At 41.0% G+C, this 27,868-nt stretch overlaps 1 protein-coding gene across 1 annotated transcript; it reads left to right on the forward strand.

The window, feature by feature from the left end:
• On the forward strand, nt 1-27,868 carry LOC126918145 (band 7 protein AGAP004871-like). Its single transcript, XM_050725790.1, has 6 exons — nt 1-525; nt 3,045-3,257; nt 4,234-4,414; nt 7,736-7,897; nt 24,369-24,534; nt 25,699-27,868. The coding sequence occupies exons 1-6, from the start codon at nt 465-467 to the stop codon at nt 25,918-25,920; spliced, it is 1,005 nt and encodes a 334-aa protein (XP_050581747.1). The 5' UTR covers nt 1-464; the 3' UTR covers nt 25,921-27,868.

Consider the following 27,868-nt stretch of genomic DNA (forward strand, 5'->3'; position numbering starts at 1 on the left):
GTAGAGGTTTGCGGTTGGCGCGTGTGGCAGCGGCCGAGCGATCGAACGCTCTTACTATTTCTACTTGGAATCGAGCCTTCGTTCATCCAATCTGCCAGCTTCTCGCCAGACTTCTCGCGCCGCTTTAGTAACCGAATCGCCTTCACCGTGCACGGATTCTCGCGTATTCTTCGACACGGTGTTAAAACCGATGGGTTTCGAATTGACAGGTAAAGCAGAACCTCGAAGAAATTTGATGCAGCGATTGGCTGATCGCTGAGGGAACAACTAAAGAGTGGAAAGTGTATCGGAAACGTTGCAGCGAGTTTTCTCGGAGTCGGAGAAGCAAAGTCTGTCCGACCGAGTGGTTTCGTTCAGTTTGTGCTTCAAAGAAACGGACAGTGAAAGAAAAGAAAGAAAGAAAGAAAAGGAAAGCAAAGCAAAGCAAAGAGCGGATAGAGAGAGGCGGTTGAGTCCTTCGCGGCATGGTACACTACGGATGCGCGAAAACCGACAGCGGTGGAGTCGAGTGCTTCGTTGAGTTCAGTGAGACACCACGTTGCTCCATAGTATCAGATCGTTCCATAAGTAATTTTCATGTCTACGTGTGTAACTTTGAAAAATTCCGCACCTTTGTCGGTCCTTTCGTTATAATTTTCGCAGTTTATAATGCGAAATCATTTCTATCTTCATTTACAATGGCGCCGGTGACTTTGCGGGTTGCGCCGATGCTTTCGGAACAATAATGGCCAAATTCTTTGCAAAATTTAACGCAAATTCTTTGCTCAACGATTTCGGTCATCGTGAAATGCGGCGCTCACGATTTTCGTCTCGTACGGAACGACATACCATTGTCGACTAAATATCTAGAGGGTCACGGAGCTTGGTAGAAAGAGCTCATAAAAATCTCCCATAAATGGTAAAACCCTATTTTTCACAACAGCACACCCAAGTGGAAAGATATATCCACAAGTTAGTCGCTTTCAGGACAGAGCCCGTATAAAAACAGGAAATGTGATTTATGTTTTTCACCTGTGCCCTTCGATTATGCTCTTTTATTTTTCTCAACGTCACTTCTACAGAAAATGAGCTTCGTCACGATGAAACAGGTTTACTCCTTTTGTCCACCACTATTTATCGTTTCTTCCGTATAAATATCATTTTTAATCTTTCTAACTGCTGATTTTTAATTTCTACGAAATCAACGTTCGATCTTTCCTTAAAAAATTCAACATGCGAAGTAAAATAGGACGTTACTTATGGAATGACCCGATACTTTCTCATTGTCATTGTAAAGTCGTGGCGAAATAAAAGAAATGAAGGAAAGGGGACGAAAGTTGTAACAATGAAACAAATGTCGCATAGTTTCCGCTGTACTTTCTCTCTTTGCGACGACAGGAACGATAATGTGGCGTAGCCATGCATCTAGTAAATGCGATTCGTTCCAAAGTATCGATACTCGAACCAAGCTATTATTCGTCAACGGAACAGAGAAACAAAAAGAAAGATTCTCTTTGCTCGTAACGCCGCGATAGATTCACGGTATAAATAATTTCAAGCGAGTAACGCTCGCGTTGCGCATCGCATGATCTAAAATAGACGTCATTTCCAGCCCTGTACGCGTCTGATTTGATAAACATTAAATCATCGACAATCGTACTTTTAACGCCGGATGTTTTGTACTACACCGTCGTCAGCTTTCGTCCCTTTAACGAACTCCCAGCTTATTAATGCGTATTTTAATCCAGAAATAAACCGCCTGCCGAATCGTCCTCTTTTAAAATTCCGCTCGTGATTCCGTTGATTTTGTTGCCTTGGACCGTTTCCACACGGACGTGTACCCTATCACGAAGTATTGAAACAAATAGTAACATTCACGTTTATCGATGATACCTGTATTTCCGTGTGAAACCGGCCTTAGGCTATCGATACACCGGAACAGTGGAATACAGGATGTTGCAATAACGACGATACAATGGACACGGCGGAGATTGTACGTGAAAAAATAATTTATTCACCGTAATCGTAGCCTTTAATGTCAACGTGAACGAGACTCGAACAGGTTAAATGATAAACTCAGCGATATTCGATGCCAAGATTCTCGTGATTTCGCGACAATAGAACGATGAGACGGGGCGAAATCGCGTCCGGTGGATTTTGAAGAGCTTTCAAGAAAAGCAGAGAAACGCAGAGTGGTGCGATGAAATTAATGAGAAAGCCCGTGGATGGGTGGGGGACGAATTACTTTTCTGGCAGCCGTTCCATTTCACGCGCAATTTACCGAGGACGATCCGTGCGCGCGAGAGAGGCCTTTGCATGATTGCTTTTGCACGCGGTATCACCGAAAAGGGACACGCGCTCGCCGAACGGAAGGAAATCGTCGACCGTATAACCAGTGACAAATCACCCCCATCGAACATCCATTAATTACTCCACCGAAACTCCAAACGTTTTCCATCCCTTTCGGAAAGAGATTGCGCTTGCGATACGTTCCACGTTCTATCTCGCCAGTCGATTCGATGTACGTTGAGATGAGCGTCGTGACTTCCGTTGCGTCGTAGCGTAACGTTATAGCGTGTTTAAAACTAAGAGAACAAATGCTCGTATTTCGCTTTAGCAAAATTTTGTAACGACGAAAGTGTAGACGAACGTTCCTCTCGCTATTTTCTAATAAATTCTCGTACGTTACAGCAACCGGTTCGATGATTAAACGAATGAAATTTGGAAAGTAAAGTTTTCAAATTACAAGTTATCCGATTATATTATTTGACATAAAATTTTACAGTTAAAAAGGAAACCGTATAACTTGCAACTTATAGATTCCCTGATGTTATTAGTCGATAAATTATTTTGCGAAATGATTCTGTAAACGCTTGATAATCGCACGTTTATTTATATATTTTTTATATATAATCAGTGTAACCACTACGCTCGCGAAATTGGACGTTTGTTGTGCAAGGTTCGTAGGTAGCTTCGACCCTCTTATGGCCGGACTGTAATTCCTCCTGTAACCCTGCCAACGCCCGTCATTTTCCTTTTCTATGGTTTATTTGTTGGGAAAATAGAGGACTCCTCGGTGGCACGCGTGGAAGTGATGGACGACAACAAGGTCGGCGCAATGACGAGATTCGTCGAAGTGATCGCGACCATAGGGTCGTTTTTACTAGTGCTCGTTACGTTTCCTTTCTCGCTGTGCTTCACGTTCAAGGTCGTGCAGGAGTACGAAAGAGCCGTTGTATTCAGAATGGGGAGGTTGAAGAGCGGCGCTTACGGCCCAGGTAAATAGGCAACGCAATTTCACTTTTCTTCATTCCGAAACAAGCTGTTTGAATAATAAGCCCGCGATCGTGCTCCGAACGCGAGGAAACCTTCGACATGATTGAAATTCCGAACAGAGGGAAGTAGAAAATGGTTTAAATAATAGGGGAAAGCTGTATGAATTTTTATATTTAATTCACGTTCGTTTGCTTTAGCTTTTTCCTCCGTTGACTGCTATATTTTAACTGTGGTTAAAAAGAAAAATTGAAGAGCAATTTATGAACACCGTGGGTTCGTGATACAATTTTTTCGATACTGATTTTAGCCAGACCACTGCTTACGTTTCAATATAGAAGCCGAAAATGATTGACAATGATTTTCGAAATACAACGCAAATAAATACTTCGACATATCCCATCGTGTAACTTGTCTAGCGAGTCGTGAAACACTATGGTACATTTTTGACAATAATCGAAAATAAGAAGGGAACATTTGTGAAAAAGTAAATTCGATAATTCACTGACGCATAAATATTTTGGAATAAATCTTTATTTATTGGCAGATACTTCGATATAGCGATAAATGCTTACCGAATATGAATACCGGATTTTTCAATTAAAAATAGACATTTTTGCTCCGGTATATGATTTTCTACAGATTTTCCGAATATATCAAATTAAGTACGACTTCCTCTTGTTCTCGATTATTGAATAAAAATTAATTCATTTGGCGCTCGATACTCGTTTATATATCGGAATGGGGCACGATATTTATTTATCTGTGTATTTAACAAACACCGTGTAAACGTCATAAGTGCAACGTATAAATCAATATTTGTTACATAAATTTAAGTACTTATAATTACTTGTTGAATTGGAAAATTTCACGAAAATATATTCACCCTCCCGTGAGTCGAACGCTGCAACAATCGCGTTCGATTTTATGAAAAACGACAAGGCAAATATTTGTTAACCAAACGATCCCATGGTTTAACAGGGACGTTTTTCGTGATGCCATGCGTGGACAACTGTGTGCGCGTCGACCTGAGGACGGTGTCGTTCGATGTTCCACCGCAGGAAGTTCTCACCAAGGATTCCGTCACGGTGAGTGTCGACGCAGTCATCTACTACCGCATAAAGGAGCCACTGAATGCCGTAATCAAGATAGCCAATTACAGGTACGTGAAGTTCGATCCCATCGATTCGTTGGTTTGAACGAATCAAGGCAGGAAATATCGAAAGCATAGAATTACCCTTTAATTAAGCAAATGAAATACACAGCAGCATAGATCTCGCACAAATGTATCGCTAATTGTAAAAAGCCAAACTAATCTCAACTTGCATCTCTGTAAATTTTCAACATTTGATTAAGTTGAAATACAGTAGGTTTCCATCACAATGTAAATTTGAAACCAGTAAAATTCTATTTCTCTGAACTCGTACAAGTTTATCAATTTTCCCCAGTGTCTGTTACCTTTCGTTCAAATGAATCAATTCAATATGCGAAAAATCCTCCTATTGTACATCGTTGGACACAGTTACGTTTAGTTGCGGTTCTATCGACGCTGGTATAACAAAATATACAGCATAACGTGGAAAGCGCGTCGTTTTGCCTACGTTTGTTACGATTAAAGATACTTCTCTACTCGCTTCGCGAAGCAAAATTAACATCGAGCGTTTTCCGAAATTTTATGAGAACGTCACGCGTTAGTTTGGCTAATTTACAAATAGCTGAAATCAAAACTGACGTACATACACGTCGATCTCATCGATTATTCTACTTGAATAACCAGTTGTATATGACAGTGATAAAATTATAGGGTCAACCAAGTACCCGATCTTGTATAATATCAGAATGAACACCAGGCTCTTCCCTGTTACATCGTAAACCACATAAAATTTTTAATTGCGGTAATACCGTAACCGTGTTTTCCCTTCTAACCTGGCAAAATGGACGCGGCACGCAGAAAGCGTGCTAATGCGTCGCGAGGGAGACGGAAGTGGAACCGTCCGAGGAAATGTACGCTATCGTAAAAGAGATTTCATCCGCGTAATGCAAATGGCTGGCGAAAGGACCAGCGACAGCTCGTTGAAAGACTCGTAACATTTAGTTTTCTGTTCCCCTCGCGCCACCTTCTCTTTTTCTATTTCTTCTCGCCCGCGTATCACCAAATACAAACAACGAAATGAAAACGCAGGAACGCGACCGTGTTATAGTACGACCCAACGAGGGAAAAAATGACGAGGAGTTGAGGTGGGAAAAAGAAAGAAAGAGAGAAGGAATGAAAATTACCACTCACGATTTTCTCTTGGTTTGAACGAAGCACGAAAAAAAAAAAAAAAAAAAAAAAAATACACTGGATGTGGCGCGACATCATCGCGCAATTTCCTCGGTGGCGTTGTCACATCGAATTGAAAGTTCGACCATTTGCACATGAATTTTACCGAAATTCCACGCGAAAATTGCTTATTAATTTATTCTTCGACGTAACGATCGATCTCCCCTATTCTCGCGTTATTAACTTTTTAGAGCAACGAAACGTTAATCGAAAACGACGTTTGATGGAAGAAAAACAGAATCAAAAAATTAGAGAAATACAACGATTCCGAAAAGTTTTGGGGATAATTTTTACAAATATAATATACGCGTTATATGAAACATCTTGAAACTTCATTAACGTTGCAATTTATGCCGACTCGTATATTTGCGATTATTATTAAAGAAATGGAACCTGGATAGAAAATTGTTTTGCCTGTTAAATATTATAAAAATTAACAATTTATATGAATATATTTCATCGTCTCATAATAAAAACGCTACGAACTTCTCGAATAACCAAATATCTTCTAATTCCTGTATACATTTTCAAATTCATTGCATAATTTTATCAATATAATCGTGATATTTTATCGATATAAGGACGTATCGTGTCTTATTACATAATGGAGCGCGATATAATGCAGCGTATTATCATAATAGAATAACGACGTCGTTACAACGCAGACAAAATTTCAAAATATTTTGTGCCACGGGGATGATATATTCATAAAAAATTCATAAAAAATTTCTCTGAAAGATCAAATACTCGGATGAGCTACTATGAAAAGATATAACGGTGACTCTCTTTCTCTCTCTCTCTCTCTCTCTCTCTCTCTCTCTCTCTCTCTCTTTCTCTCTCTCTCTCTCTCTCTCTCTCTCTCTCTCTCTCTCTCTCTCTCTCTCTGTTCGTCATATTTGCGGTTTGAATTAAGACGAAATGGGACATAGGTGACGAAATTTTTGAGACACGGCGAATTAATTAGAACTTCTTGAACGACTGGGTTAATTAACGCGGACACTATTTTCTAAAATTTTAATTAGCTTCAGGGGAGCCCTACAGTTCCGAGAGAACGGAGCAGAACCATCCGGAGAGGGAATCACCGATGCTGGAGAAAAATGCGAGAGACAGCTCCTCGAGGAATTACGAGAGCGTGACAAAATTACTTGGATAATTTGCGCCATGCAGAGAAAGAGCCTGATTAATTGCGTAAAAGTTGCGCCGGCACGATCGACCTGGAAATCTCGGCAATTGAGTCCGCCGTCGACTCGCGTAGTGTTCCTGTCTAGTGTTCAATAATTCGAGGCAAGAGTTTCCGTTGTTTCGATGATGCAACGCATTTCTAACAAACTCCATCAACCAGTCGTTTTTTTTTTACTCCTTTTTTAAAAAAGAAGAACATCAATCCGTACTGTTAGCTTAATTACTAATAAGGAATCGATGTCAGACGGAAGCTAAAAATTGGTAGAAAGATAAGATTTATCGTGGCTCCGAGTAAGCAAGAATTTTCGCTGCTTGCGACGATGCAACGCGTTTCTAGGAAATTCAACGAACGTGTTCCTCTTTCGTCTTTCATCGAGAATAGTATTTGAAAAAAGTGCGGTTAGTTTAGTTGCTAATAAGAAGCAGGAGACATCAGAAGGAAGGTAGAAATTGGTAGAAAGATAGGATTTAATGCTCCGCTGAGTGAGAACGCGCTGGCCAATGTCCTGTCCTCGTACGCACGTTTTTAAACCACAAACGTGACAGCTTTCGCGAAGCGGCCGACGTTTAATTAACTAGAGCACGCCAGACCGATGTTCAATTATGGAAAAGACGTCGGCGTAATTGTACGAGTATTCATGCTGGCATGACACGAAATTTGACAAAATTCTCCGCAGTACTAATTATGACGTTAACATACTGCTTTTTTCTATGTTCGTTCCTATAAGATGAAATTATTTCCGCTTTAGTCAATGTCCCTATTCCTTTTCAGAAGCAAATTCTCCACGTTGATATTTATATTTCGTATAGCTGGACGTTAGAACTAGAACATAAATAAATAGAATCGATATATATACTTTTATTCGTTTTACAAATTTTTGAATTTTGGAGAAATCAATACGAAGGTTGCTGTTAAAATTGTTCTGGCTATTATTTGCTGGTTCTAGCGTTAATAAAAGAAAATTCATGATGTTACAGTCACTCTACTCGATTACTGGCGGCTAGTACACTGAGAACGGTACTCGGTACGAGGAACTTAGCGGAGATCCTCTCGGAACGTGAAACCATTTCCCACACCATGCAGACGTCTCTGGACGAAGCTACGGATCCTTGGGGTGTCAAGGTCGAACGCGTGGAGATGTAAGTACACTCGATACGATGGCTAATCGAAACCTGACGCGGCGAATTTCTTCCTGCTGGTTGAAAGCTCCGTTCTTTAAAGCATCCCAACAACCCTTAAAAGCTGGAACATCCGCTTTAAACGCAGCAAACAACGAGCCCACGATTTGTAACGAGTAAAGCAGGCGTCAACTCTGGTTGTTCGCCGAGGTAAAATCGAAAAGTTGGTTAAAAGGAAAGCCGAGACGAGTTCTCGAAGAGATACTATGTCATTGAATTATACGTTCGTCACTGAATTAACGTCCGATTGATCAATCATCGTGCACGGAATCCGTGTTTATGTCCGAAGAAATGTTCTCTGCTGCTTTTCATAGACCGCCCAGATAGTCGATTGGAAATCAGCTTGGCTAAATACAATCGAAAATCAGTCGCCGTGAAGAAGAATGGTTCGCGGCGTCGTATCGATCATTGTGAAACGAATGAATGCTTGATGTATAAGCCAACGATAAATACCATCTCACGCGGAAGAGAGTTCAATCGATGCGGTTACTCTACGATGCGAGTATATCTCGTTCCATTGAACTTGCTGGAAAGAACATACGATGAAAAATGTGTATGATCGAGATGTATCGGCAACCTCGATGAAATCATTCGACTTGTACGGTGGACGCGATATCGAGGGAATTTTCGATTTCGTGTCAATTTACAGGGAGAACGCGAGTTCTACTTTATTGTAATAGCTATCTGAGAAAACGAAAATGATATCTATGTTTGTTTAAAAAGTGTTCTTATTTCAGTTAGATTGAACTTTCGGAATATAGTACAATAGTAACGTGAAGCATGTTGGAAGGTAGGAACAGGTGGGGTATAATTTCAGTTATGCTTGCGCGCGGTCGCGTTTCTTTGATGCAACGAGCTTAAGAACGTCGAGACGTTGAAGAATACGTCCCACGGGAAACGAGAACCACTCTGGTAGACCGTGATAACTCGATGGCACTCGAGGCTGTGCATGCACGTAGTTAAATACTCGTATGTCCCGGAATCGTCACAAAGCTGAAACCGTGCTATCTTTTAAGAACCTAACTCAGGAACTATCCTGAGATACCAGTCGCGACGTGAAAAGCTGCTGCGTTAAAGTATCTAGACTGTAGAAGAACGAATATATCAGACACGAAATATTTAATTTTCTTTTCATATTTAATTTTATTTTAATTTAGTTGATCCGATATCTCCATCTTTTGAAATTACAATTTACGTTGCCATCTTCCTTATTATTCTTCGTTATTCATATTACGCTTGATCCGATCGTAACGTTTCCTCTCGTTTCTATTTTCGATCGATAATTTTGATATCGCTTATGAGAAATCTAAATCATTTTAATAGTGTCAAATAACTATTAATATACAAGTATGGGGTTCAAGAATTCTCTTGGAACTTCAATAGCTTTTCTCAAATCCTCTAACAAAATCAAATTGTTATTTTCGAGCCTTTTCGAGCCTATGAAAAAGTGAAGTGTCAAAGGGAAGTTGGACTACGCGATACACAGTGAACGTAACATGCTCAGAAGGGTGCGTGCGCTACGTGAACGCACATAAACGCCAGTATTCGAGGGTGGCTGCGATCCCTCGACGAGATGTACGAAAAAGAAGAGCCCTAGTCTCGACGTTCACAACGTTGCGCTCCCCAATAGGAAGAAGACACTGATGCCGTCTATTTCTAAAGATGAAAAAGGTTCGAGTACCTTTCTAAAGAGGCCCTTTGCGAGGACGTGAAAGATCTGTGAGGATCACTGTACGAGTGGCATTCATATCTGCTACTTCCTGTCGGGAGAATGATATTTCTTACGATGTTAAGGTGGAAGATCAAATTCGAATACTCTAGATTTTGACGCAACTGATTTTATGACCACGCTATATCCTTTCCACCTAATACACGTCCTAATAGATTTCCGTCGCATGAAATTTGCCGAGATGCAAACAGATGCATACAGATCCTTGCGGATAGTTGGAGACTTTTAATGATTAAGTGGAAGAAAGCAACGTCGGAAGTCTATTTATACCGCTGTCAACTATACCGGATGGCAAAGTGCATTTTGGCAACGTATGCATTGCATAAAATATCGTCGTGCTCGTATATTTGGATTAACGTTCGCAACGTATCTTGTTGTTTTAAAAATGGCCATCGTCTGGCGAATGGAGAAACGTAAAAGGCAGACGGAGTGCATTTTTATTTCGGTCGAGTGTAACTAGCCAAAGAAAGCCGTGCTTTTTACCTCGATCTAAAGCCACTCTTAAATGTATAAGCCGCCACGTATAGCGTGCGAGCGTATACGAGGCGTAACTCTGCTTGTCGGCGGACAAACAGATACGATAATCGCGAAATTTTTGAACCGTCTGCGACACCTGCCACCTCGCCACATCCTCACGAAAATACGAGATACAAAGTTAAAATTATTCCAACCAACGAACTCCGATTAACCTCCTGCATTAGGGAATGTTAACTTTCAAAGTATGGAACGTGGTGTCCAACGACCGGGTTCGACGAGACCCAAGCTAGGCGGTTTAAATAAAAATTATAATATACAGGATGTTTAGCTACAGGTGTCCAGGAAATCTAAGGAGTGATTCTTGAAGCCAAAATAACACACAGAGATTGCAATTTCGGCTTTGTTTTTTAGTTATCGACAATTAAAAATCAACCAAAATACCCCTGCACGCGAGCAAACCTCCTTTGTATCTTTGTACAGCTCTTGTAGCTGTATCGTGTGATTCAGGGACAGTGTCCGACAAATGCAATCGGAGAGTTTGGGCATGTTGTACACGCAACTTTACATGATAAAACGCGATCATTCGTTATTACAACACTAAAAGGAAAAATAATTAGAAATCGCGATGGACGTCCAACGTCGTCCAACGGCGTCCAACGTCGTCCAACGGCGTCCAACGTCGTCCAACGGCGTCCAACGTCGTCCAACGGCGTCCAACGACGTCCAACGACGTCCAACGACGTCCAACGGCGTCCAACGACGTCCAACGACGTCAAACGGCGACCAACGGCGTCCAACGGCGTCCAGCGGTGTCCAACGGCGTCCAGCGGTGTCCAACGATATCCCACGGTGCAATCCAGTCTAGATCACTCAAAATTCTTTTGGCGGCATTTGGAGATCCAAACTGAACTGGAGCGTAGTTCTTAGCTTGGTATCGTTTATCAAAGATTAATCAACTGATTAATTTTTGGAAAACGATGCCAATTACCAGGTCTCACCACGAGGAGGTGACTACGTAAGAGACCCGCCCATGGGTTATTTAACATTACACATCGATCTCGACATTCAACCCATTCGCAGAATGTCGAGTTCCGACTCTACTTGACCATGGGCCTGCGTAAAGAAATAGTCGTTTCGTAGCCTAACTGCGAAACACATATCTCCAACGCAGCACTTACATGAATCTTTACAAACGTAGAACAAAACATACATATCGCAACATCTATCTCCCACACAACGATTATATAGATCAGTACAAATATTGTACAATTGGCATCCCTACTGGCAACATTTGGTATCAAAGACACATTTATCTAACTTGGAACGAATGAAAGAAAATGTAGCTAACGAACGAACTAACAAACCTACGCGACGTACCCCCGTGCACCGGATAACCCTAAGGATCAGCGGAAATCCCAAGAATTGACCATAACTCGATTCCTGTTTCACTGTTCGAAACTTATACGAATCGCGGTCGATGGCGCCAACCGATGATGCCAGTGAGCCGCTGGTGATACAGCCGTGGATCCAGCACATAGGCCGGCAACTTAACACACTTCAACTGAACATGTGGAACCCGGGGAGGGGCCGCTGAACAGGATTACGAAGGCATGGCCTCAACTGAACAGTGGGGCCCACCCCCGCGGGCCCGAACAGGATTACGGAGGACGTGAAATTGCAGGTCCCTGACCGAGTACCGAAGTACCAATCGGACAGGAGTGCAGATCCACGACTGAATCCCCAACAGATTCGTAAGCATCACCGGCGCGACGACAACTCCCGCGATCCGGTGCGAACGTCGAGCAGTCGTCGAGCAGTCACCAAGACTGAGATGTCCTTGGGCCGCCTTACGGATCCAAAGTGTTGTCCAGTGCACGTTGACCCGTACGTACCCGGAATACGCACGAGCGAGTACGTCACGGTACAGTTTGATAGAACTGAACAACCGTGAACCGATAAATCGCGGGAACAAATTTTCAAGTATGGTAAGCAAGGAAATCAAGGGAAACGAGATCTTTATATTTCGTTCCAAGATGGATAAGTATCGTTGTACAGAATGAGCTCACAATGCATTTAACATAGGTATCTATCTTACAATTAATTAAGACTAAAACGCACGCATACCACGGTGTCTAACGGTGTCCCACGTTGTCCCACGTTGTCCCACGTTGTCCCACGTTGTCCCACGTTGTCCCACGTTGTCCCACGTTGTCCCACGTTGTCCCACGTTGTCCCACGTTGTCCCACGTTGTCCCACGTTGTCCCACGTCGTCCCACGTCGTCCCACGTCGTCCCACGTCGTCCCACGTCGTCCCACGTCGTCCCACGTCGTCCCACGTTGTCCCACGTTGTCCCACGTTGTCCCACGCTGTCCCACGTTGTCCCACGTTGTCCAACGTTGTCCAACGTTGTCCCACGTTGTCCCACGTTGTCCCACGTTGTCCCACGTTGTCCCACGTTGTCCCACGTTGTCCCACGTCGTCCAACGTCGTCCAACGTCGTCCAACGTCGTCCAACGTCGTCCAACGTCGTCCCACGTCGTCCCACGTTGTCCCACGTTGTCCCACGTTGTCCCACGTTGTCCCACGTTGTCCCACGTTGTCCCACGTTGTCCCACGTTGTCCCACGTTGTCCCACGTTGTCCCACGTTGTCCCACGTTGTCCCACGTTGTCCCACGTTGTCCCACGTTGTCCCACGTTGTCCCACGTTGTCCCACGCTGTCCCACGTTGTCCCACGTTGTCCCACGTTGTCCCACGTTGTCCCACGTTGTCCCACGTTGTCCCACGTTGTCCAACGTCGTCCAACGTCGTCCAACGTCGTCCCACGTTGTCCCACGTTGTCCCACGTTGTCCCACGTTGTCCCACGTTGTCCCACGTTGTCCCACGTTGTCCCACGTTGTCCCACGTTGTCCCACGTTGTCCCACGTTGTCCAACGTTGTCCCACGTTGTCCCACGTTGTCCCACGTTGTCCCACGTCGTCCCACGTTGTCCCACGTTGTCCCACGTTGTCCAACGTTGTCCCACGTTGTCCCACGTTGTCCCACGGTGTTCAATGATGTACAACGATGCAGCCCAGTCTGGATCATCCAAAATTCTGTTCGTGGCATTTGGAGATCCACACTGAACCAATGGTGTCCCACGTTGCAGTCCAGTGTAGATCATCCAAAATTCTTTTCGTAGCTTTTGGAGATCCACACTGGACCGATGGTATCCCACGGTGACCCACGTTGCAGTCCAGTCTAAATCATCCAAAATTCTTTTCGCGTCTTTTGGTGATCTATACTGGACCAACGGTGTTCCACGTTGTCCCACGTTGTCCAACGTTGTCCAACGTTGTCCCACGTTGTCCCACGTTGTCCCACGTTGTCCCACGTTGTCCCACGTTGTCCCACGTTGTCCCACGTTGTCCCACGTTGTCCCACGTTGTCCCACGTTGTCCCACGTTGTCCCACGTTGTCCCACGTTGTCCCACGTCGTCCCACGTCGTCCAACGTTGTCCCACGTTGTCCCACGTTGTCCCACGTTGTCCCACGTTGTCCCACGTTGTCCCACGTTGTCCCACGTTGTCCCACGTTGTCCCACGTTGTCCCACGTTGTCCCACGTTGTCCCACGTTGTCCCACGTTGTCCCACGTTGTCCCACGTTGTCCCACGTTGTCCCACGTTGTCCCACGTTGTCCCACGTCGTCCCACGTCGTCCCACGTCGTCCCACGTCGTCCCACGTTGTCCCACGTTGTCCCACGTTGTCCCACGTTGTCCCACGTTGTCCCACGTTGTCCCACGTTGTCCCACGTTGTCCAACGTTGTCCAACGTTGTCCCACGTCGTCCCACGTCGTCCCACGTCGTCCCACGTTGTCCAACGTTGTCCAACGTTGTCCCACGTCGTCCCACGTCGTCCAACGTCGTCCCACGTCGTCCCACGTTGTCCAACGTTGTCCAACGTTGTCCAACGTTGTCCCACGTTGTCCCACGTTGTCCCACGTTGTCCCACGTTGTCCCACGTTGTCCCACGTTGTCCCACGTTGTCCCACGTTGTCCCACGTTGTCCCACGTTGTCCCACGTTGTCCAACGTCGTCCAACGTCGTCCAACGTCGTCCCACGTTGTCCCACGTTGTCCCACGTTGTCCCACGTTGTCCCACGTTGTCCAACGTCGTCCAACGTCGTCCCACGTCGTCCAACGTTGTCCCACGTTGTCCCACGTTGTCCAACGTTGTCCCACGTTGTCCCACGTTGTCCCACGTTGTCCCACGTTGTCCCACGTCGTCCCACGTTGTCCCACGTTGTCCCACGTTGTCCCACGTTGTCCAACGTCGTCCAACGTCGTCCAACGTCGTCCCACGTTGTCCCACGTTGTCCCACGTTGTCCAACGTTGTCCCACGTTGTCCCACGTTGTCCCACGTTGTCCCACGTTGTCCAACGTTGTCCAACGTTGTCCCACGTTGTCCCACGTTGTCCCACGTTGTCCCACGTTGTCCCACGTTGTCCCACGTTGTCCAACGTCGTCCAACGTCGTCCCACGTTGTCCCACGTTGTCCCACGTTGTCCAACGTTGTCCCACGTTGTCCCACGTTGTCCCACGTTGTCCCACGTTGTCCCACGTTGTCCCACGTTGTCCCACGTTGTCCCACGTTGTCCCACGTTGTCCCACGTTGTCCCACGTTGTCCCACGTTGTCCCACGTTGTCCCACGTTGTCCCACGTTGTCCCACGTTGTCCCACGTTGTCCCACGTTGTCCCACGTTGTCCCACGTTGTCCCACGTTGTCCCACGTTGTCCCACGTTGTCCCACGTTGTCCCACGTTGTCCCACGTTGTCCCACGTCGTCCCACGTCGTCCCACGTCGTCCCACGTCGTCCCACGTCGTCCCACGTCGTCCCACGTCGTCCCACGTCGTCCCACGTTGTCCCACGTTGTCCCACGTTGTCCCACGTTGTCCCACGTTGTCCAACGTTGTCCAACGTTGTCCCACGTTGTCCCACGTTGTCCCACGTTGTCCCACGTTGTCCCACGTTGTCCCACGTTGTCCCACGTTGTCCCACGTTGTCCCACGTTGTCCCACGTTGTCCCACGTTGTCCCACGTTGTCCAACGTCGTCCAACGTCGTCCAACTTCGTACCACGTTGTCCCACGTTGTCCCACGTTGTCCCACGTTGTCCAACGTTGTCCCACGTTGTCCCACGTTGTCCCACGTTGTCCCACGTTGTCCAACGTTGTCCAACGTTGTCCCACGTCGTCCCACGTCGTCCCACGTTGTCCAACGTTGTCCAACGTTGTCCCACGTTGTCCCACGTTGTCCCACGTTGTCCCACGTTGTCCCACGTTGTCCCACGTTGTCCCACGTTGTCCCACGTTGTCCCACGTTGTCCCACGTTGTCCAACGTCGTCCAACGTCGTCCAACGTCGTCCCACGTTGTCCCACGTTGTCCCACGTTGTCCCACGTTGTCCCACGTTGTCCCACGTTGTCCCACGTTGTCCCACGTTGTCCCACGTTGTCCAACGTCGTCCAACGTCGTCCCACGTTGTCCCACGTTGTCCCACGTTGTCCCACGTTGTCCAACGTTGTCCCACGTTGTCCCACGTTGTCCCACGTTGTCCCACGTTGTCCCACGTTGTCCCACGTTGTCCCACGTTGTCCCACGTTGTCCCACGTTGTCCCACGTTGTCCCACGTTGTCCAACGTTGTCTCACGTTGTCCCACGTTGTCCCACGGTGTTCAATGATGTACAACGATGCAGCCCAGTCTGGATCATCCAAAATTCTGTTCGTGGCATTTGGAGATCCACACTGAACCAATGGTGTCCCACGTTGCAGTCCAGTGTAGATCATCCAAAATTCTTTTCGTAGCTTTTGGAGATCCACACTGGACCGATGGTATCCCACGGTGACCCACGTTGCAGTCCAGTCTAAATCATCCAAAATTCTTTTCGCGTCTTTTGGTGATCTATACTGGACCAACGGTGTTCCACGGTGTCCAACGGCGTCCCACGGTGTCCAACGGCGTCCCACGGTGTCCAACGGCGTCCCACGGTGTCCAACGGCGTCCAACGTTGCAGTCCAGTTTAGATTATCCAAAATTCTCTTCGTGGCTTTTCGTAATCCAAAGTAGACTGTATTAGCGTGATTCTGAGCTTGGTATCGAATTATTGTGCAATGTTTGTACTTATCAATGTAGTCGTTTTCTAAAAATTAGTCAACTGATTAATCCGCGAAAACAATTACATCGATCAGTACAAACATCGTACAGTAATTTGCATCCGTACTGGCAACATTCGGTATCAAAGATACATTTGTGTAACTTGGAACGGGTGAAGGAATGTGAAACTATTGACACTGCATATACATTAGTGTCTCGCAAAAGAGACATACGACTCGTTGTACTAAACTTATGAAGATATCGAAAAAGTTATATACTCCAACGTGACCACAATATGCTTCTTTTAAAAATGGGAAAACAGAAAGAAGCCTAAACAATCAGACAATAAAAGAAAAATCATTTGGGTATCTAGCATACATATTTAATATGCTGTGAAATGTTCATATATGTAATTGAAATGTATTTTCTGTAAATTGATAATTCTGAAACAAACTTATTTACTGGATTTGGTATATGAGAGAAACAGGCATCTTTAAAACGAGAACATTTTATACATGAAAAATGAACTACTAATAATGGTCAATTGTAGATCAAATTACTATTAATTAAATTTTAGCAAATATACAGAATCATTTGTATCTTTTTAATCGAAACTGGGGTTACTATGAAAACAAGTATTTTAAGTAATTGAATTTAAATTGAATTAAAAATTGAAAAATTCATTTGAAATAACTAAGATGAGAGAAACCCCGATTATTATAAAATCACTTGCTTTGTTTTTTAACTTTTAACAGTATCTGTTATTTTCTTCAACAACGTAGTGACTTGCAACATAGTGAACCGAAAGATATGCACATAAATCATTTTGTGTAGAATTTTTGTTACAAACGAACGACGATCGAATGAACTTTTTTTTCATGCAAATGAAATTCGAATATTTATAAAATTCTACATTACTGTTAAACGATTGAAAATATCGCGGTCGAAAAAATTTCGAAAGTTACGGTTCTAAGAACGAACAATCACCAGCACTAATTCCAATTGCAATGAATTAAATTTTAAAAAATATTTCAAGCCTTCATAGCATCATTAAGATATTTCATTATAATACTTTGTTACGCATGAAATCCCTCACAATTTCATGCATGTAAATATATATTATACATTCGTAATAAAGTTCTGTATTTTAGCAGTCATGGTAACGTTAACAGTGACAAAGGAATATGTCTCATAGCAGTATTTTCAGTAATAAACGTAGTAATAAGGGGCGCATTAACAAGGGGCGCTGAAAAGGAAACAAAGCAGTAGCCAGAAGGGCTACTAAAATTCAAGCGTCTTCCACTCTATATAAACCCGATCAACACGCCGAGAGTGGAATTGAATATTGTTGTTTCGCAACACTAATTTACTACTAATATGAAACAGAAAATTCTCAAAACCAAACGCGATGAGTGCTTCGTTATATCTGCAATATCAATTAATTTACCATAAAAAAAAGAAATTCTGAAAATACACGAAATTTAATACGCAACGCTAATAAGTATAAATCTACGCACTCGTATTTAAGCAATACGCAACACTAGTAACGAGAGATCGAAGTGCAACCATTTAAGAGGTTGCTGATGAACGATCACACTTGCCCAGCTCTTGCAGCTGTACGTGTGATCCAGGAACAGTGTCCGACAATTGCAGTCGGAAGGTTTGGGCAGTTCGTGAACGCAACTCTACTTAACAAAACGCTATCATTCATTATCGCAACGCTAACAGGAAAAATAAGTAGAACTCCCGATAGAACAATATCGCAACGCTAACTCTTATAGTGAATTTAATAAAAATTACTATTTATTATATGAAAAGGCTACTTTAAATATTCTGGTATTGCTACTTGCAATACTATAAAATTAATTGAAAACTAACACTTTTATAATCTAATTTTAAACAATAGAAAACAGGAAAAATTTTAAAAATTGCAAAGGACAATCGCGATATCGTAATTCGCAACTTTAAAGCAAACGCGATTATCATTTTAATGGCAACTCTAATTCAAACCGTAATCATATTCTCGCCACACTAACGAAAAGCCGCGATGTTATTTCGCAACTCTAATACAACCCGTAATCAATCTGTCGCAACACTAATAAGAAAAATCGCGATTTGCCCAATGGGACGATGGACCGATATATACATCGGCCAAAAAAGCAAAGACTACTACTACTACTACTACAAATACTAAAATCGAACATAGTGACAAAGTAGTAACAATAATGACTTCCCATGCTCTGGATGACCCAGAGGATGGGGAGCCATTAGTAGTTGCCCTCTTGAGTGGCAGTTTGCCGGGCCTCTTCAGCATATAGCCTCTTCTTTCTTCGGGCGCAATGCCCGCTGAAACTTAAATCTAAGCTCGAGACTTCTAAATCGCAAACAAAAGAAAAACTTATAAAGGTAAAATAAAAATATAAATCGCGGAAGCTGATTGAAGTGCACATGGACTGACCAACGATCACAGCGGTGATCGTTGCCCACTCGCATGTGCGTGCTCGAGCAATAAACGTTCGTTTCGAGCCCATTCGCGACCGCGACCGCGAAATTCGAAAAATCGAAAGGCAAAACCAGAAACGAGAGCATGCTCTACTCGTGCCAGCTTCACCGTCGATTTTTCAAATAAATTTCCAGAAACAGGTTGGTCACACGAAAACGCGCCTACCCGACCTGAGACTGTGCCAACCTGCCCGGCCCTACCTACTTATAATTAACAGACACACCAGAAAGTATGCTACCTATCCTACCTAGCGCTATATTTAAAAATAGCAAAACAGGCACACCAACACACTCGCTCCACGGTTCTCACACAAACGCCCGGGCGCAAAGGTCCTACACTAGAGAGGACGTCCCGGGACGCCTCCGACGCCCGAGCTTAACATATCATGCACACTCTAAGGTACGTACCTTTTTCCTGAAATCGACTGACGAAGGTTAGTGACCATTGCGTAATACGTGATAAAACACGTCTGAGGAAATTATATTTTTAAAATAGATATAAGTAAACTTGGAATTATAATTGCAATTGATAGCAATATTAAGAGTATGAGTACACTTAGTCACGTGGATGATATTATCAGAAATTCTAATTGTATCGAGACGTAAATTGAATCGATATATGTCTCGACATTTTTAATATTTGAAGTTTTAAGGAATGAGAAAAAGCGACGCAATTCCACGACCTAACAACACACACACATAATGTGGAAAATACGTCGTGCACGATACACTAACACATGGTCAGTCGCTGAGAAATTATTACATTACTTAATTCTAGGTCATCGTGCCCAATGTCTTTCTCCCATTCAAGTAGCACCTGGGCACGTGAATGAGATCCTGACAATGGGCACGGAAAGGGTTAAACCTGAAAATCCTGATCTAAAAAGATCATTAGTTTGTGTAATTTTTATTTAACGGACTAACGTTCTTTGATTTTATATTTTACTACTTAGTTTCTGATTAAATCTACTTTATTAATTTAATAGTAACTAAGTAACTCTACTTTATTAATTTAATAAATCGGAACAAAATTTTAATATTGCAATAAAGATAGCGTTAATTGAAAAGGTCTGAGACTCAATGAAATGAAATAATTGACTCTAAAAATATTACTAAGAATGAAATAATCTCAGGCGATCTCTTTATCAAAGCACATACTCGAAAATGCAGAAGCAGTGTTTAAAATTATTGCTTTGATTAAAAAATCTGCCTGTCGCGAAGTGTCTTCTTGCACGTAAAATTTCACACATTCTTGTACGGAAAAAAATGAATTTTAATTCATATTTTGAATTCTAGCTGAAGTGTAATAAACTAATGTGACTTAATATTGTCACGATCAATTCATTGCGTAAGATCAAGTATATTTATGTCATACAGATATATTCGTGTAGATATTTGCCATTTGCAAATATTCATACGGAATATTAACATGCATATTTATAAATAACACGAATATATTTTTAAGTGTATATGTTTAATCTAATTATTAAAAAACTAATTATTATAATCGCGATGTGCAAGACGACCTATCCTAAACTAATAAATTTGAAAAAATGAGTGTTACTACTCACGGGTATAAAAAATACCCGCGGTCACTATGCTCGCAAAAAAATTCTACGTAATACAACCGATCACCCGTGCCGATTCGGACCTTTCATCCTACGACATGATTGAGTGACCGGAGGAACAGAAATGCATGCGACTCACCGTTCGAAGTGGAGAAATAGAGGGCGTACCATGGATGCTGCGACATCCCAGCGAATATCATCAGGAAGACTAACATCAGGCAGGAACCGTTGAACCGTCCAGTGGTGGAAGTGGAGGTTGCGAAAAATCTGTTACAGAACAGAACACGATGAGTGATCTTTTAAAAAATTGGAGATAATAAAAAATGGAAATTGATTAAATTTGTATCTTTAGTAATGACAGAAATTTATATTCTAAAAAACCGTAATAAGTATGTAGCAAAATGAAACTCTGATATAAAAGTTTCAAATGAAAAAAATTGAATTCAGCGATTTTCGATGCATATCAGAGACAATGTTATTTTAATCGAATGTTAACACTTTAACAGTCTATTTCAATTTTCAAAAAAACATTTATAGTTTTTTAAATTATCAATCATTTTTATTTTCTAATTAACAATAATTCAAACGAAATACAAAGAACAAATTGAAATACATTATATAAAACTACTTACATTCTTCAGCCACTGGAGAGGCTTTATCCTCTTGAGAGATGCACTGACTCTAATACCGAAAACGAATGTTCAAAAATATATAAAGTAAGACTACGTTTCCGCGACTTTAATCAAAACTATCGTGATTTTAAAATATTGAAAAGGAACTATTAGCAAACACTGACTCTACAAACCGCATTGCGCGCGGTCACAAATATTTCCTGAAAATAAAGCTTTTTAATAAAGGGGTGGGTAGGGAGGGTGGAAAAGAAGTTAAATATCGTTTTGACAATTTTCTTCTTTTCCTTATCAAACGTTTATTTAGAAAATGCTGCTATTTCTTTAAACTTAAAGAATTATTATTAAGAAATTGGAACAAGTATGAAAAATATTGGGTGAAAATTGTGAGCGAACAAATGCTTACAAATACCGTGAATGCATTGCAATCGTTTGCAAGAATTAAACCGTTCGTTATTAGAATATATACAATGAATGTTCGTTATTAGAATACGAAAATGTTATAAATTAATAGCTTAAATGTTGTAAATTAATAGCTTAAATGTTGTAAATTAATAGCTTAAATGTTGTAAATTAATAACTTAAATGTTGTAAATTAATAGTTTAAATGTTGTAAATTAATAGCTTAAATGTTATAAATTAATGGCTTAAATGTTGTAAATTAATAGCTTATATGTTGTAAATTAATAGCTTAAATGTTATAAATTAATGGCTTAAATGTTGTAAATTAATAGCTTACATGTTGTAAATTAATAGCTTAAATGTCGTAAATTAATAGCTTAAATGTTGTAAATTAATAGCTTAAATGTTGTAAATTAATAGTTTAAATGTTATAAATTAATGGCTTAAATGTTGTAAATTAATAGCTTATATGTTGTAAATTAATGGCTTAAATGTTGTAAATTAATAGCTTATATGTTGTAAATTAATAGCTTAAATGTTGTAAATTAATAGCTTAAATGTTATAAATTAATGGCTTAAATGTTGTAAATTAATAGCTTAAATGTAGTAAATTAATAGCTTAAATGTTATAAATTAATTACTTAAATATTGTAAATTAATAGTTTAAATGTTATAAAGTAATAGTTCAAATGTTGTTGATAAATAACGCAAACGTTATAAACTGATAATTTAATTAGTAACAGTTTTTCTACGATCTTCACAGTACAAGAGTTCGAAGAGAAAGAAACTCGTGCTCGAGTCGCGTGTTCCTTATATATCTTATGACACGCACTTGACAAAGTGACAACAAGTAAACAGCTCGTTAACGGTTTGCTGCTGTAAATACTGATTTTTCCGTTATAATACAATGAAATTTAATAAGTTTTTAACTTTCATTGCAAATTTATTACACCTTTAACAATTTATTACAATAACCATTTTTACAATTTTAATAATTTTTACAATATAAAACTAAATTCATACTTTTGTAGTATTAGTTTTTGATTTAGAACTGTGTTAATTTATATCAAATGCCTCTTTATGCAGAAAATAACTATACTATTGTATAATAGTCAAACGGTATAACTATTATAAATTAAGAATATAGTTATTTTTAATTAATGAGAGCATATTGTTATAAATTAATATTGGGTGACATTAATTAATGGGTTTAACATTAATTGTTAAAAATTAATGTACCAGATTTTTTAGATTAATAATAAATTGTTTTTAAATCAACAACATTGCCTTATTTTTTTATACAACATTTTTATCAGCTTCTATACATTTTATTTTCATAATATTACATTTTTATAGTTACGTGAAAATTATATATTTGTGGTTCTTCGGCCTTTAGTCGTGTTTGTAATAGCACGTTGTGCTTTGTTCCAACGTTGCGTGAACATTTCAGTTCGCTTTTCCGGGACAGACCTGTTCCACGCAGAACTTCACTTCCAGTGCAATAAACGTGTCCAGAAACATATATTTCAATCGATGTAGGACCACGATATTAAACAGATACATACAACTAAATTCATTTAATTCAGGCGTCTTTTTCAAGACTCAAGCTGATGAATCGATTTTAATTATTGATCTATCGCTCTGTTCTTCTATCGTATCTTCTAACAATATATAATCGCCTGAGATAATATCAGTAAAACTTCGAAACTTCTCGGCTCAAGCTTCATAGAGAAATAAAAATTGTCTTTGGAAAACTCTGTAAAACAATGTAGAAATATGACTTCGAAATAACCAAAGCTACGTACACAGTAAGATACATAGTTGTGGGTTAAAGATGAAGTTGTTTTATCATCCATATTCTTAAAAGAGATCTCACGCGCAATGGGGCATTCTGTACGAGCGCGCAAGAGCGGACACATTTGCGAATAGTTTCGAGTTACGATGAAGAGGGTAAGTTGCTTGGCGTAGTTCCATGGACACGGCCGGAATAAAGGAGGTTTCTTTGCTTTATGTGACCTCTGTGTCGACACTACTTTCGTAACGGACCGTATTGTCCCTTGCACTCAGCGAACAGTCGTTTTGAACTTGAAGTGGAAACGAGCACTATCAAACGAATTGCTGTTCAAATACTTATCGAATTCTCTTTGTGCTGATGTGAGCCACATGCGGAGGAACGTTTAAATTTATAAGAGATAAGATCAACTGAATCATCCAGATATTCATATATCAATGGGTTTATTTGATTTCGTTAACTTGACCGTTCTTACGGCCGATAGTGATAAATACGATCGATATTAATAAAAATAATATCTGAGGTGGTATGTTGGTGAAGGTGCCCACAAGAAATACTCTTAATGTTTAACAAAAAAGGTTTATTAAACTATTAACAATCAACAGTCAACAATTTACGGTCAACAATTAACGATTAACGATTAACTATCAAGAGTTAATAATCACCTATCTCTAATAGCCTCTGCTTCGCTATGACGCTAACCTTTCGCACTTCGCAGCTGGGGGCAGAATGAATCTTTGGTTGGAAACCAAACGGATTCTTTTCTTTGTTGCCCCTCGATATCCCCACTACACACGCGTTTATTAGATGTCTGCGACGTTTGCCGCGTATGCAATCTTCCGAATATTTGGCGAAAAAACCGTAGGAAATCGATGGTACATTAGGCATGTCGGCCTTACGCTTTGAAGGTATAGCGCTTTGTGTCGCGAAGCCGTTGGAAAGTTCCGTGGTCAAGTGCCGCCACATATCAAATAGCGAGCTTGCATTCATTTGACTGAAATTAAAACTATGGTAAATTCTACTAATATTAATAAATTTGATAGACCTTTGGTTTAGTTGAATTTTACATGTAACTTACGATATTCACTCAAGAAATTAGTTTTACCCTTTGCGAGTAAATTTTATTCGTAATCATCAAAGCATAGACAGGTAGATGTAGATCGAACGAAACGTAACGGATATTCGTGATTTAGAAAGGACGTTCGACTTCCGGTGCAGCTGCAACGAGCCATGGCCACGGAGGCGGAAGCCGCAAGGGAGGCACGGGCCAAAGTGATCGCAGCGGAAGGAGAGATGCTGGCTTCCCGTGCTCTGAAAGAGGCCAGTGATGTCATCTCCATGAGTCCAGCTGCTCTTCAGGTACGTTCCAGACTGTCTCCTCGAGGAACGTCAAAGATATCTTTGTAATTCCACTGCGTTGCTTCTCTCGCTGCTCTGTGTGTGGTTGAGAATCTACCGTTAATTACGCTGTACCACTAAATTAAGCCTTCGTCCAACGAATTATTTTGGTTTCTCTACCGTTACTATGGCGACCTTTCTACAGTCGTTGGTAACGGAATCAACGCAGGTCTCTTGAAAGACTTCGTTTAACCATTCTATCCATCCAAACAGGACCGAAACCTGATCAGAACCTAATCCCAACTTAACTTGCCAATTTCCATAGACACTTGCACGTGGCACTTTCTACTCATTTTACGACATAATATCATGACATAATTTAGAACGAAAGCGATAGCTTTTAGGTTCTGACGTATTCTGATAATCAACGCGTTCAACATCAACGCCGCAATAACGCAATATTTTTGTCGCAACGTTTCTTGCAGTAGATATATGTTTACTAATTACATTTATACGGTTTCACGCTCGAACAACAGACGCATTTGTTTACCATAACGTAATTGCGTGCACCGAAAAGACTTGCTTGTATTAAAATGTTGAACTTTTATTCAGTAAATTTTTGTACAATTTCTCCATAAAACAGAATGTAAAATAAAAGATCAACCAACAGACTGTAATTAAATTCCATGGAGAACGTACAGCGAAATTAGAATGGTAAATTCAAGGTGAAAAACCGCGAAAAATATTAACGCTTCGAAAATATCAATCCAAATGGCCATTGAAGGTGCGCGGGAAGAATCCGAAATTTTCAACACCGACTAACTGAATTATAATACAATAGAATCGTTAAAAAATTTCCTGTAAAAACATAGTTGCGTGTGTGTTATGTTCCATAGGTGGGCTCTTTCGTAAGATAATTTGATCGAATTAATATCGTAGCGAAATTTTACGAGTTGCAAGCTACGATACAACTTAACTTTATTATAATTATTCGTTTACGGTGATATTTCGAAGAAATTTAGTTTGAAGGGGTTCGAAACAAACTTAATATCTAACGCGAATGATTTGAAACAAGCGAGTGTCGCTTTACTTTTAAACAACAGCGTGCCCCTCAACTACTCCGCGATAGAAAAGGCTAAAAGACAAATTCAACGTTCGCTGAATTTTTCATTATATGTCCAACAGCTACGATATCTACAAACATTGAGCAACATATCTGCGGAGAAGAATTCAACCATCATCTTTCCCTTACCGGTCGAGTTTTTGGCTCCGTTCTTTACTAGCAATTTCCATCCAAGCGCAATTCAAGAAGCTGTTCGAACGTCGTCAGAGCAGCTATGCTCGAAGCAGCTCAAGGTTCAGCCCGACATCCACTCAAACGCAGACAATATCGACGTGTCAAAGTGAAGAGGTGTGTCAAACTTCGATTATCCTTAGCAAATTTCGCCAACTTCGAACGGTATGTCGGATTAATTGGAGTGACCTTTGATCCAATTCACTGGTAAGCAGATACGCTCGATTGGAAACCGATACGAGCATACGCGAGACTCGGCGCGTTTGTTGGTCGTCAAAGCGCCGCGTCACCCTTTAGCTAAAATCTCTGTTTCGTTTCGCGCGATTTTGGTGTGTAGGAACGACAGACGCGCGACCAGAAACGCGACAAACTCGACAAATAAATAGGTAAACTTGTAATTCATCACCGAGCTCCCTGTTTGATCTCCGAGCCTTTATGCGACGAAAAGAAAATATACGCGTAGACGAATGTCGCGAGCTCGACTTTTTCAACGAACGATTGAGACGAAAAGATACGTTGACGAAAGCACGTTCGTATTAGAATTCTTCTTTTGCGCGAAGAAGAGAAGGCGCACGTAAGTTGAAAATTTCGAGTTCGCCGTTCGTAACGATCGATTGTGATAAAAAGACGCATTGGTACATATAAGTTTTATGGTTTTGAAATGATTGCAGCTTACAGTTACAGTGCCTAGAAAAGTATTTCCACGTACCCTGATTTCCCAATGAAGCGTTTTTTTTCTATCAGGTTCCACTTTTTTGTAAACCAACTTTTTGTAGTCGCGTGAAGTTACGAAATTTGATATATTTGATCTGATCGATTGCTATTGGGTTGGCAATTAAATGATTGCGGGTTTTGTCAATACCATTTAATAACAAAATCCGCAATCATTTAGTTGCCAACCCAATATTATAATTTGTAGGCGAATTTATCACTTACTAGCAGATATTTTCCGTGCATTCTTTCAGAGTTATGAATCTACGGATATATGTATGAACTTTGAAAAATTGTTGATCGCATGATACGAATCTATGCGTCTGCGTGCAGCAGTATGCGTGTCGAGTACAATTTTTACATCTGGCTTTACAAATTAAAAATAAAAGCAGCAATAACGAATTCTGCCTTTGAAATCTACGCTTACGGTATTCAGTTTATCGGACTTTTTCTCTCGTGAATGTAGAATTCATTACAAGTGATTTAACACACGTTCAAGTTTTAGCATTTTGGCTTTCGGATACGTGTAATTTCAAACGTAGTCGATATCATTTCTATCAAAAGAGAGAAATTATTCCATCATTGTGAAAAATAAGCGGCGTATAATAAATTCGTGTCATCATATATGTTGGGGCTTGGAACAGTTAACAGAAGCAAACAAAAACATATTATTAATTGATCAAAGGGATAAAATTTCCATCGAATAAAAGATGAGTTACATTGAATTTATATTTAACGTCTTCATGAAGTATATTTAATGTTAAGTGGTTACTGAAGTGCGAGTAGATAAGCTACCTCTATCATTTTCGTATTAATTATGGACGCGATGTACGCCGTAGAATTAAATTTTACACAGTTTCAAGCGTGTGTTAAACATTTTTCAAAATGAGCATCTCGAGCCCCTTTCAACAGTCAGCTATCTCTTTCACAAATATAAATCCAAATTTTCGATAATTATAAGATAATTTTTATCAACACGATAATCCTTATGAAATACGAACATGAAGTACATACAATTTGTTAATGCATATATTTTTAATTAAAAAATTATAAGCAAGATATTAATTTAGAAATTACGGGGGCTTGATTAATTAATTTTTATCTTTTCAAACAAGATATTAATTTACAAGTAGCCTCTGCAGCCCAAGATTAAATTGTATCCATAAAATACATATGGTTCTGTACACCATACACACGACACATACAACATCAACGAATGTCGCTATCTAAAAGTTTAATTTGCGCTACCTAACACATACACGTCTATCTGAAAAGTAGTAAGATCATCGATATATTAATCAAGCACTGGACATATTTGTTAAAACCATTCATCCGATTCGAAATGTCGTA

The sequence above is a fragment of the Bombus affinis genome, chromosome 7 (assembly GCF_024516045.1).
Source record: "Bombus affinis isolate iyBomAffi1 chromosome 7, iyBomAffi1.2, whole genome shotgun sequence".
In the NCBI taxonomy this organism is placed as follows: domain Eukaryota; kingdom Metazoa; phylum Arthropoda; class Insecta; order Hymenoptera; family Apidae; genus Bombus; species Bombus affinis.